At 45.3% G+C, this 13,479-nt stretch overlaps 2 protein-coding genes across 4 annotated transcripts in view; one reads left to right on the forward strand and one right to left on the reverse strand.

Moving 5' to 3' along the window:
- The window catches only part of FOCAD (focadhesin), an 88,428-nt gene extending 86,965 nt beyond the window's left edge, over positions 1-1,463 (reverse strand). The window contains exon 1 of one of the 2 annotated variants that reach the window (XM_021535466.3): positions 1,387-1,463. The gene's annotated coding sequence lies outside the window, so the exon portion shown is untranslated. Of the gene's footprint in view, positions 1-673; positions 907-1,386 lie in introns of those variants that run through there. The other variant, XM_085566998.1, reaches the window with a different exon arrangement.
- Positions 1,464-12,482: 11,019 nt separating this feature from the next.
- Positions 12,483-13,479, forward strand: part of MLLT3 (MLLT3 super elongation complex subunit) — a 121,614-nt gene continuing 120,617 nt past the window's right edge. Inside the window, exons 1-2 of one of the 2 annotated variants that reach the window (XM_085567257.1) lie at positions 12,483-12,748; positions 13,242-13,422. In XM_085567257.1, coding sequence (XP_085423383.1) covers positions 12,737-12,748; positions 13,242-13,422 — 193 coding nt within the window. In that variant the 5' untranslated portion in view covers positions 12,483-12,736. The remainder of the gene's footprint in view (positions 12,749-13,241; positions 13,423-13,479) is intronic. The other variant, XM_021535464.4, reaches the window with a different exon arrangement.

A 13,479-nucleotide genomic window follows, 5' to 3' on the forward strand; every position in this document is an offset into this window, starting at 1 on the left:
GTAGCCTTAAGCTTAACTTACGGCAAGATAGCCATAAAGTTGCTCTATCACTGCCCCTCAACTGGAAAAGAGCCAAAAATATGATTAAGGGCTTATGACATGAGGACAGGAAGATCACTCAGCAATTACTGTTATGGGAAAAACTGACTCAAGCTAAGGAAATTTATTTTCACCAATGAAAACTGAGTAGAATACTAAGAAATACAAAAAACTTTAGAAACACATTCCCTACACCTTTCCTTCCTTCTGCGGTCAACTTCACTCACTACCAACTTCTCTACCTCTTCCCCCTAAATGGAGTATGGGGTCAGGAAATGAGGTAGCAGATGCTTTTCCCAGCTCCAGCATGGGATCTCAAACACAGTCTGCAGTTCTTCATTAACTTTCCAGCGTGGGTCCCTTCTATGGGGCACAGTTGTTCAGAAACAGACTGCTCAAGTGTGGATCCGAAGTCTTGCCAGAAAACCTATTACAGCATGGGTTCCTGTCTCCATGGTCCCACTGGTCCTTTCAGAATCCTGTTCCAGCATGGCCTCCTCTCCACTGAGTCACAGCCTCCTTTGGGCATCCAACCAGTCTGGCATGGGGTTCTCCACTGGCTGCAGGTGGACACCTGCTTCACCACGGACTTCCATGGGTTGCAACACGTGTGCTACTTTACCAAGATCCTCACCACGAGCTGCAGAGCAGTCTCTGCTCCAGCACCTGGAGTGTCTCCTCTCCCTCCTTCTGGACCTTGGTGTCTGCAGGGCTGGTTCTCTCATGTTCTCACTTCTCTCCTTGGGCTGCTGTAGTGTAGCCGTTTTTCACCTTCTTAAACTTGTTATCCCTGAGATGCTGCCACCATCACTGATGGGCTTGGTCCTGGCCAGTGGCCCATCCATTTGGAGTCGGCTGGCATTGGCTCTGTCAGACATGAGGAAAGGTTCTGGCCACTTCCCCCAGAGGCCACCCTTATGAACCCTTCCTTTCCCACATCCTTGCCACGCAAATCTAATACAGCATCCTGACAGAAAGCATTGCTAATTCAAGTGAACCACAGAAAGGCTGTCACGGCCCTACACCTTCAGAGCTGGTCTAGTTCCTCAAAAGAAACTCTGTCAAGGTGAGTTAAGCTCCGTAACAGAAAACGACCGCATTTTCCGTCTGTGGTCTCAGAGCCTTTGGCTCCTTTTCAAGGACTCTCAATTAAAATTGGTGTTCCTACCAAGCCAGGAGTGAGAACACCTGCACACATCCTCACCGCTTGCGCGCGACATAGGCAAACGTCTCAGAGCGACCAGTTTTAAACAAAAGCGTAAAGCAACAACACGCCCGCGCACACGGCAGGAGCGGCAGCTGCCTTTCCTTCGCTCCCGCCGCCCGCCCCGCGCTCCCGGCCCTCACCTCGGCCGCGCCGCGCCGCGCTCGCCGCGCTCCGCCACGGCCGCGCCGCCGCCCGCCGCGCATGCGCGGAGCCTGGCGCAGGCGCGGCGGGCGGGCGCGGGGGCGCGGGGCCGCGGGGGCGCGGGGGCGCGGGGCCGCGGGCGGGCGGGCGGGCGGGCGCGGGGCCGCGGGCGGGCGCGGGGGCGCGGGGCCGCGGGCGGGCGCGGGGGCGCGGGGCCGCGGGCGGGCGCGGGGGCGCGGGGCCGCGGGCGGGCGGGCGCGGGGCCGCGGGGCCGCGGGCGGGCGCGGGGCCGCGGGCGGGCGGGCGGCGGCTCTCGCTTCGGAGTTAGCGCCGTGAGCCTCTCAGCCTCCCGAATGCCTTGGCAGGCAGGCAGCAGCAAGCTGCAGGGACATTAGGAGGAGGATGTGAGGAGTAATGATGTTCTCTGGTTGCTGTTTGTTGCCACGTAATCGCAGAATCACTTAGTTTGGAAAACACCTCTAAGAATATCGAGGGTGTAACTCTCTCAAAGACAAAAGAAGAGTTTAAACCCGGTTCTGATGTAATTTGGCAACTGTTGTGCTACTAACTGGTAACCACACATCTGTATATATATTTTGTATTCTCAGTTAAGGTTGTTAGTTTACAGAACAGCACTTCTGTTTCCTAACATCAAATCAACACACACCTGCGAGGCATGTATAACTTAAGAATGCCTCTCAGTGAAAATAACTTTAGAAAAATTCACAATATTTTGAAAGGAATATGTTTGAAAACGGTTAGTTTATTCTCTCTAAGGTTAAATTATTCTCTCTCAAGGTTATCTTCTCTGAGTTGGTTTGAGCTGAAAGTAGTGGAATGCTGACAAATAAGAAACAAAAGTAAATGTAGATAAGTCTGTCTAGTATTTCTTAAGTTTTTTCATTTCAAAAGATAAGGAGTATATTGTGTTCAGTTTCACCAACTAAAGACATAGGCAGTTTATGGTATCCAAAGAGCCCTGCCACTGTGTGCATAGAATTGATGGAAACACGTGCACTCCAAGAGGCACTAAAAGCCCAGAAGTGACTCACTGTACTGTCTTGAGCTGCCTACAGGTGTGCAATACAAAGGGAAGATCAATCAGATCCCAGAGAACATGTGGACAGCTTGCTTTATCCATGACCTCTCTGCAGCAGCTGTTTTCAAGCTGCACATACAAGTATCTGCGGCATGGCTTTTGGCTCAATACACTCAGGCCAAGATGGGCTCCCATGTCTGCCTGCTGCTGAAGTATCATGAGATGAGGAAAAAGGACCTGTAGGAGCTTTCACAAGGATGTAATTCAGTCAGTCTCTAGGTGACCATAGGTGGTGACATGAATCCAAAGGCAGTGTTCAGTTTCCTCTGCCCATTCCATGCTTTCTGCTTCACCTAAGAACATCTCGCTATTGACAGGTTGGTTTGTTGACATTTTGTGATTAGTAGTCAGCTATGAAGGGCCATCACTCTACTCATGCAGAGCTTCCATGGACTTCAGTGCAAATCCAGTGTGAGAGAAAAGTCCCTGATCTGTATCCTCACAGGCTATTGAGATGAGTTAGAGTGGAAATTGCTTAATTCTTGCCAGAGGGAACTCTGCAATTCACAAGATTAGGCTTGAAATGCCACACTGAACTTTATCTTGTAGGAGTTCATAGATAAAAACTCCCTTTGTATATGTGCAAGCAAGGCCTGTGGCATTTTTTCACTGCCTGTACAGCACCTTTCCTTTTATAATTGCCAGGTTTCAGACAGGTGAAGTGTATCCCAGTAGCATGCCATCCAGGGGAACTTCTCCAGCTGTGTGTTAGCTCCATGCTGTGCCCTAGACATGGGAACCTTAGTTCTGAGTACAGTTCCAAGTCTGCTACTGCCCAAATGAGTGTTAGCCAAAATGGCTTTCAATTTGATGCAAACTGCAATGGGATCTCTTGAGCTTAAAGGAGCACATAGTAATTTATTTTGATGCAGACCATTCTGACCCTGTTGATACTGTGAAGCATCTTGCTTTTACGGGAAGCTCACCAGAGGTTTCATGTTTGGTGTGAGAATATCAGGAATATCATACCCATTCTATGAATTACTTGACTGTGATGTGTAATTGCTAGCACTGTTCCTAAACCCTGAGTTTTGTTCAGGTCATCTAAGGACATTGAGAACGCTGAGTGTATGTAACAGAATGCTCTCACAAAGGGCTCTTGGTAGCACCAGAGACTTCGCAGTGTTTTAAGACAAAAGGAGCCCATCTCATCTTCATGAAACCATTTACTATCCTATGGTCGCCATCTGTTTTAATAACATATTTTTCTATGCTGATATCTCAGAAGCAGGAAGAAAGCAGAGGATATCTCTTAAAGAACATACTTAAATTTACAGATACTGCTTTTGATTGCCTTTCAACTTGCAAGGCATATAGAGCCTAGCTGTGAAACTGTGATATATTTTCTGTAGTGGCCTCAAGTGTTGTACCCAGATTTCAAGGTCTTCCATTAAAGTAGGGGAAATACTTGGGGGTTCTGAAGGTAGCATCAGTGTCAAAGTTATAACTGGGTTTGATTCTGAGCTGCTCATATCTGCTGTAGATTATGCTGAAAAATGCTTTCCCTAGAAAATTTCTGAAATCAGTTTTCCCTTTTGAAAGAAATTTGACATCTTTGGGAGGTGTCTTCAACACTATTTCCTGCTGATCTTAATGTGGCCTGTTATATAAGAAATAATAAAAGTATAATTAAGATAGTTTGTATTGGGCTACCAAATAGGATTACCACCCTCCCCTCCAGTTTGTGTGACAAGAGTCCTTGAAAAAGTCAGTAAATCTGTGAAAACTGCCCTGTTCTCTGGCTTGTGAATTTTCTTTCAGAAAAAAAAAAACTAGGCAGGAGTCCTTGTCTCCATTACACCTTTTCTAGGATATTCTAAGTTGGGTTATTATGGGACAATCTAATCCCCTGAGGGGTTATACATGGTAATGTTCTCCAAGAAATGCCAGAAGGTTCTCTTGGCAGCATTTGTAATGTGTTGTGAGGTCTCCCAGTGAAGGTTATGATGCAAATGAAAATCATACAGTAATAGCACTGATAATGGCCTAATCTGCATATCTCATTTCTTACATGGAATTTTATCCAAGCCAGAAAGCAATTCTGGCTTCAATCATGAAGCAGATGAATAAGAAAAGTTCTAGTTAAGAATATACTGCAAAAATCAATTGCAGCAAAGCCTACCACTATTGAAATATATTTATTTTAAATCTCTTTGAGCCTGATAATGAAATACAATTTTAGCAAATGGACCTGCCTAGTCAGCTATGTCTTTAGCCATTATAACTAAGAAGGCTTATCTAAAATGCATTCAACATTCAATGCAGCTGTTTTTGCTCCAAACAGTAGTCAGCCATGAAGGGCCATCACTCCACCCATGCAGAGCTTCCATGGATTTCAATGCAAATCCAGTGTGAGGGCAAAACTGAGAAAAAAGTTCCTGATTTGTAATCTCATAGGCTATTAAGATGAATAAGACTGGAAATAGCTTAACTCTTGCCAGGGAGAACTCTGCAACTCACAAGATTAGACTTGAAATGCCATACTGAACTTTATCCTGTAGGAGTTCATAGATAAAATCTCTATTTTTATTAGTGCAAGGAAGGCCTGTGGCATTTTTTGACTCCCTTTACAGCACTTGCTCTACTGAAGGGTAACATAGGAAGTTTGAGGCATATTTCTGGCAAAGATATTGTTGGACTGTTTCAGTTTCCCATTGATTATATTGAGTGGCAGAGAGTTTTTAAAGAGATAGAATCATTTTTGGCATCAGTTCTCACTCTCAGCCTCATAGAGCCTACAAAGCCCTTTAATTTATATGTTCATGAATGAAAACAACTGGTGGAGTGGTAACACTGAAATTAGGACCTCACCAGAGACTGGCTTCATATTACTCTGTACAACTAGATCTGAATTTATTAAATCAGTGGCAACAACAGTTACAATATTAGAAATAAGTCACCCCCTTGTTGTGGAATACAGTGTAACAAATTTATGTCCCACACAAAGCAGAAAAACTTGAGACAGTATACAACTCAAACCTTATTACCACCATGTATGTGCATGTGAGTACAAAAGAATTCTTCTAGAGCTGGATAACATAACTTTGAAAAGGTATAGCAGGGCCAAACATCCCCAGTATGAGTGGGTCATGAACACTTCAAGTAAACTACAGGCAGATGTAACTGATGCTCCTTTGTAAAATCCAGATGTAACTTTGTAGGTGGTTCATTTTCATACTCTCAAGGACAACAATGAATGAGATACACTGTGAACAGTCAAGGACGAGTAATAGAAGCTGAGAACCTCGCTAGACTCCAAAATAACAAATGGCATTCTACTTGCATTTGCATGACACAGCACAGCAAAATCTAAGGGGGATTCAAGGAATGAAGTTAAGGATGTGATTTAAATTGTTTTATTCCTCCACTTACTTTCTTTAAATGAACATTAGCTAATGTCACAAAAGTACAAGAAGACTGCTCAGGAGTGATCAAAATAGATGAGTATTCCAATTGTCACTGAGATTAACAAGACTATTAATTTGTTTAGATTTACTTAGTGTGTGTTTGCAAGTCATGATGTGACTTTTGCAAGATCAAGGAAGGGATCATCCCCTTACTGGTGAGGCTGTACCTTGAATCCTGTATTCAGTTTTGGGCCCCTCCTTTACTACAAAACAGACATGGTGCTGGGGTATATATCCAGAGAAGGGAGAACAAAGTTGCTGAAGGGTCTGGAAGACAAAATACAGAAGTAGCACTTCATGGAGCTGCAGTTGCTTAGCCTGGAGATAATGAGCCTGAGGGGAGAATGAACTTTCTAGACCTCCTCTGAAAGACTTGCAAGACTCCTGGCATCCATTTTCATAAGAATCACTGCACCTTATTACCTTAGTCTCTCAAGGATTTCCTTGAGGTGGGGATGCAAGGGTAGAACATTGATTAATGATGTGGTGGGAAACCACTGCTCTTTTCTCTGTTTATATATACATATATAGTATTATTTTTTTACACACACATTTGTACGTATTTGCAGTCTGAAGTAGATAAAGTGTATAATATTGGTAGGTGTAAAATATACTGTCTGAGGAACAGATAAATGGAGAATGGGTGAGGCAGCAGAGCATTGAAACTGGAAATGGCAGTAAATCAGGATAGCATGTTTTTTGCATTTGTATCTTTTGGAGAGCTGGGAAGTTATTATTGGAAATTGTAAATGTATGTAAAAGTGTACGGAATTGATGACACATGGTGATGAAAAGTATTCTGATAGGAAACTCATTGTTCATTGAGGGGTGCCTACCATTAGGAGAAGTGTAAATGCTTACTAGTAAAATCTATTGAATTCAGTGGACCACATAGAGCTTATATGAAAGGGCATCTGAATCCTAAATAGCAAGTCAGAATATACAGGCTGCAGATTCACCAATCCCCTTCTAGCATCTGGCAAAACATGTCCACCCATCTAAATTCTGTTTTGTTCCCCTCTATGACTTCATAAAAATTACTTCTGGATTCCTCACTATGCTATGATTACTGTCTGACTTCCATATGTTGAGCAATCATGCTTTATAGCTTTCTCATCTGTGAAGGTTGCTATTTCTGATTCATATGATTTTTGTTTAGATTTCTGAAATGTGTCTGTCAAACTCCTAAGGCCAGATTTCTGAAAATATGTATGTAATATATTCCTTAAACTTTGCAATGTTGTCTCAAATGCCACCTCAGTTAAATAATTTTTTATTGATTGTTGTGCTATCTGTGTACTTTAGTTTCTCCGTACTCCAATACTACTTTTGCTTACATGCTTTTTTCTATTTATTTTTTCCTATTTTTTTCAGGGCCAAACTTTCTTCTCACTGTGTTTAACTGCTTTCAACCTTCATCTGTTTTTCTCCTGGTTAAATAATTTAGCTAGTCTCTTGATTTCATCTTGCTATCCATAAAGTTGGAGTAAAACTTCTTTCTGAATCAGTGAGAGCATAATAATGGATTCATTAAGGATGAGGACAGCTAAGACCCAGTGACTATATGAGTACTTATCACTGATTTAAAAATCTATTTTTCACTAGGAGTTTTTCACCAAAGTAATGTTAAGCCATTCCAGATTCTCACTAATTTTGTAGTGATACTGGGAATAAAGAAGATTTGGCTAGTTTATGGCTCTCAGAATGAATGTGTGTGGATAGTGTAGTCTTGTACCTTTCTGATACTCTTGTAATGAAGCTATAGAATAACAAGTATTCTATGACCAAGATATGGTGGTCATCTTATGCATAAATTCCTGAATTCGATAATGGTCAACTTATAGTGGTAACTAATGGTAACTAATAGTTATGTATTGGGTTTGCATGGCCAGATTTTTGGTAGTGGGGGCTACAGGGCTTGCTCTTGTGAGAAGCTCCTGGAAGGTTCCTCTATGTTTGGCAGAGCCAAAGCCAGCCAGCTCCAAGATGGGAGTGCCACTGGCCAAGATCAGGCCAGTGATTAGAAATGGTGGTAACATCTCTGTGATAACAGATTTAAGGAAAGTAGAAGTCGTTGTGCAGATATAATTGCAGCTAGAGAAGAGCCAAGTGAGAACTTGTGAGAGAAACAACCCTGCAGACACCAAGATCAGTGCAGAAGGGACAGGAGGTTCTCCAGCAGTGCTGGAGCTGAGATTCCCTCTGAGATTCCCCTGCAGCCCATGGTGCAGCCCATGGTGAAGCAGCTGCAGCCCATGGAGGATCACAGGATGCAGAGATCCACCTAAAGCCTGTGGAGGAGACCACACTGGAGCAGGGGGATGCCTGAGAGGAGCTGGGACCCCGTGGGAGGCCTGTGCTGGAGCAGGCTCCTGGCAGCGACCTGCAGACCTGGGGAGAGAGGAGCCCACACCAGATCAGGTTTCCTGGGAGGATTTGTGATGGATCCCATGGGGGACCCAGGCCGGAGCAGCCTGTCCTTGAAGGAGTGCACCCCATGGAAGAGTGACCCACTCTTCCAGCAGCAGCTTGTGGAGGACTTAGCCATGGGATGGACTCACACTGGAGAAGTCCATGGAGAGCTGTCTCCTGTGGGAGGGACCCCACACTGGAGCAGGGGAAGGAGTCTCCTTCCTGAGCAGTGGAGAAACAACACGTGGTGATTTGACCATAACCCCCATTCTCTGTCCCCATGCACTGCTGGGGGGAAGGAGGTAGAGCTGGGAAGGAGAGAGGGGTGGGAGTAAGATGTTTTTTTAAGGTGTTTAATGGTGTCTTACTTTATGTCTCATTATCTTGCTCTGAATTTTTTAGTAATAAATAATAATCTCTAATTCAAGCCTGTTTCACTCATGACAGTATTTCATGAGTAGTCTCTCTCTATCCCTGTCTTAACCCATGAACCCTTTGTTGTATTTTCTTTCCCCTGTCCAGCTGCAGATGAGAGTGAGAGAGAGACTTTGGTGAGTGCCTGGCATACAGACAGGGTCAATCCACAGCAGTGTTTTTGGTGCCACGACTTGGATTCAAATCAAGGGTGCTGCCACCACAAGAACCTGATGCAGAGTTAAGATGGTCACATAATTGCTTTATACTTGACTGATTGCTAATGGGGTGATTTCCTGTCAGGCCAGGAATAGAGAACACTGATTTCAGTGAAGTTACTCTCTAATATCTCCCTTGCACATGTGATCAGACTGTCCTGGCTGTGGCTGGGGAAATTCAGAAAACAAGTTCTCTGAACTTAGTCATTACACAGCTGTAAACAGAGTACAGAATTTGACTTTATTTCTCTAACAGGAACATTTCCTCTAGGGGCACCACCATTGTGAGGAAATAAACCCCTAAATACTTCCTTGTAGGTCTTTCAACAAGATGTTTCCACTTTTGATGAATTTCCTTATGTGTCCCTAGAGATCACAAAAAAAAAAAAAAAAAAAAAAAGAAACAAGCAAAAAACCAAAAAAAAAAAAATGAACCTTCTATACTGTAATATTGTACAAGGCCCCTTTTTGCATTTATTTTCTGTTGTTATTACTATGTTCCTCTGAGGTGACCAGTGGTAAGTTGTAAACTGCTTTATATTGTTTTCTAAGTCACATAGCCTTGGTCTTTCAGATCTTTTCTGTTGGTAAGGGGGTTTATATGTTTCTATCTAAAGTGCTCATTTTCCATTTGATATGTGGTTAGAAATTAACAAGCCAATAAAACCTCAAAACAGGCACACATTTGGCTCAGGCTGCTTGGCATTTGTTCATCCTATGTAGCTAACCAAAGAAAGCCAATCCAGACACAGTATTCTTCCATTAGGTCCTGGCAGCCAGAGTGGCATTGCAAAGAAACTTAGACATATTCCTTGTTGCATGTGTAAGATCAAGCTTATTTTAACTTCTTGGCTCTGGTTCAGGTAATCAATATCTGGTTTGGATCAAGATTGGCTATGATTTTTTTATATTGTCTGCATAAGAAAAGATCTCAAATATAGAGAAATTCAGACTGATGATACATTTAAAAGGCACTGTGGTTTCATTTATAGCCAGTAATCAGCTTTTTCAGTTCATTGCCTTTTTTGAAATATTTGAAAACAAGGCCTATTTAAGAGTCAGTCAGATTTGGGTCACAAAATTTAAACTTCAAATAGAAATTTAAAACAGCTGTGTTTAAAATATTAAAGACAATTAAATGTATCCAAATGAGCTGGGAAACAGTATTCTTTTTTGTGGCATAAGACATATCTGCCTTTTGTTAGAAAACAAGACAGGCAGCAATTCCTTTCAGTTCTGTGTGGAATCACCAACAGTACAGCTATGATTGATGTATGAAATACAGCTCCTGTTAGGTCAGATGTAATGTTGCATTAACACATCTACACTCTATTTCAGCTATATACTGAGCAGAAATGTTGAGTTGTGTTCCATGTAAGTCAGGGATCTGTGATCTATGCATCATGTGTCACAGCTTGATGCAGGTATGACTGAAGACATCTGAACACAGGAACTGGCGCCTTTCAGGAAGCCTACAATTGTATCAGTTATTTCAGCAAACATAAAAAGTGCAAGCATTTTTAGCATTGCAGGAATTGATGACACAAACATTCAGGTTGTTAAACACCTCTAAGAACATAATTTAAATGTCTCTTATTTTCCAGCAGCTGAGTAATTATTCCCTGGTAAATCTTGTTTAAGCAATACTGTATAGCACTTGTAGAAAATTGCCTTCACTTTTATAATCCTGTAGTTCTTTAAACCAGTGTATTTGCACATTCATATGCATATAATTACATCCATCTGCTATAATGAGATCAAAGAATGTTTATTCTAACTGTTAATCCAAAATGAAGTCAATAGTTGCACCAGGTTGTCACTTAAAAGCTTAGAGACTGTTCTTTGATTTTGCTCCTGTCAGCCAAAGATTATATTTGGAATTAATTAAATTTTTGGATTTTTAAAATTGTAGCTGTAATTGCATTTCAACCCTTCAGCTTGAATACAAATGCTGCATTTGGGGTTTTTTGCTGTTTAAAAATCAACATTGCTTCACAACTGACAAACAGTGAACAACTTTCTTTTCCAAATTTAGCATGAATCAGCAGATGTTTCTGAGTAATGATTACTCAACCAAGTAGTCTCAGTTAAGTTAGCTAAAAAGACCCTCAAAATGAATGAAGTTAGGTAATAGAAGATTTCCACTGTGACACTGGTATGTATTATAGGAAAACAGCTTGTAGTGATTCAGTCCCATTTTAAGTTAAGAGGATAAATAATTTTGTCCAAATACATAAGAAATAAGTCAGTATAGAAGGACTCCAGAAGGCAATCCAGCTCCATTCCTTCCAGTAGCATCCCAAGCTAGGAAGACAATGCTCTGTTCAGATGAGTCCTGACCCCTGGAAGCACACCACATTAAGCTTGGTGGCGGTCCATCCTCTCTGCCCTGGCATGCATAGTCCTTTCTCAAGAACAAAGCTCTAAACTTGCCAGAATCAGCTTTGGTGCGTTTATGGACTCAGCCGGAGGTCTTATGTTTGTTGGCTTGCCTAATACAAGGTTACTAGAAGATATGTGAAATTTCAGATATGCACATCAGGATTTTAAAACTTGGATATTCATATACATGGATATTCATACACATTTTAAGTGACGTTGTAACTTGTGGAATTTACAAATTGTATTCACCCTTTTCAATTCTTAGTACTGATTTTATCAATTAGACCTTACAACATCTTTAAGAAAAGGAAGATGCAGCTCAGTAGTTTTGGAGAAATTATTAAATAATGCTAGACTTTGGACAATGTGCGCTCATTGCCGAAGTGAAAAGGTAAGGCAGAAATCGTGGTCTTCTGGAGAGGTCAAACGAGGACATGAGCTCCAGGACTGGCGCGCCATCTCGTGGTGACACCTGGAAGGGTCAGGCAGGGTGTTCATCTGCTCGCCGAAAGGATTGCTGCTGTGTCAGTCACCGGGTTATCACTGCCACGGTAAAGATTGTCAAAAATACACTTATTAAAGGACTAAATGAGTTCTCAGCGTGTCAAAAGTTACTGCCACCAATTTTTGACAATTTTACGGCTGTTGGAAAATAGTCATCTCACGAACGTCAGCACCATGATTTAGACATTCACAGTAAATCACTTCATCTTCACAGCGGCATGCTCCCGTGGCAGGGATCTTCCACGTTATCTCCCAAATAGGTACGAGATACGGAAATGTTTGAGGCAGTGACCGCGTTTTAGGAGTCTCTCAGCCCGTTACAGGTAGAAATAGCAGCTGGTACAACAGACGCGTTAAAGAATCGCGTTTGTTATTTCCTGCCTGCTGCATGCCCATCATCACCTGCCGTCCCTGTGGGGCATCCCCTTGCTGTCCGGCGCTCTTTGTTCGCGCGTGGGGGCCTTTCGGGGCGGTTCGTGGGCGCCGGGCGGCGGCCGGGCCCCAACCTGTTGCTTTAAGGGCGGGCGGGGCGGGGCCGCGCGAGCAGCGCGCGCGCCATTGGCCGTGGCGCGGGGCGGGCGCCGCCCCCGGCACTCACCGCGGCGTCCCTCGCTCCGTGTCAGGCAGCCGCGCGGTGCGCATGCGCGGCGGGCGCTGCGCTGGCCGCGGGGTTGGGGCGAGCGCCGGGGCTGCGGCGGGCGGGGAGCGGGAGCGCGGGGAGCGGGAGCGCGGGGACCCACAGCCGGAGCCGGCAGCAGCCGCAGCCGGCCGGAGCAGCAAAACAGAGGATGCCTGCCGCCCGCTCGCCGCTTCTCTGCGCGCCCGCCATCTCCTCCACGTCCTCATGAATTAGGGCTGCGCGGTGGGGGTGGGGGACGGCAGCGAGCGCCCCGGCGAAACCGGCGCCCCAGGCATGGCCGGCTCGGTGAGTGAGTAGCGCGGGTCTCCTCCAGCCCTCCGCCCCGCGCTGCCCGGTGCCGCCGGGAAGGGGCTGGCGTGACCGGGAATTTCTCTCCGCGTGCGGCTTTCCCTGCCTCCCGCTGCTCGCGGCGGCGCGGCGCGCGCGCGCCCTTGGATGGAGCCGTGGTCCTGCCGCCGCGGCGCGGGCAGCGGGCGCGGGGCGCCGGGGCGGCACGGCGCGTCCTGACAGCGGGCCCCGCGTCGCCTCCCCGCGCTCTCCCGGTGACACCGAGAGCTGTCCTACGCCCTCGCCTGTGGGGCCGCTTTTCTGTTGTTGCAGCGGTGCCTCGCTGGCTTTGGCAACTCTCCCCCCCACCAAATCCTTTCTGCCGTGTTTGTGGTACGGCTGTGTCCGTGTGTCCCGTACTGCCCGCGGTGGGTCCGGTTCCCCGCGGTCGCCAGCCCCGTCTCCGTTTGTTGGGGCGCTCACCGGCCGCTCCCCTGCTCTTCCCCCGCAGTGTGCCGTCCAGGTGAAGCTGGAGCTGGGGCACCGAGCCCAGGTCAGGAAGAAACCCACCGTGGAGGGCTTCACCCACGACTGGATGGTGTTTGTCCGAGGGCCTGAGCACAGCAACATTCAGCACTTTGTGGAGAAAGTCATTTTTCACCTGCACGAGAGCTTCCCCAGGCCGAAAAGAGGTAGTGGGGTCATCCCCTGGGATGAGCGCTTGGAGGCGGCCCGGAGCGGGCACAGGC

Source organism: Lonchura striata, chromosome Z (genome assembly GCF_050655825.1).
Source record: "Lonchura striata isolate lonStrDom1 chromosome Z, ASM5065582v1, whole genome shotgun sequence".
In the NCBI taxonomy this organism is placed as follows: Eukaryota; Metazoa; Chordata; class Aves; order Passeriformes; family Estrildidae; genus Lonchura; species Lonchura striata.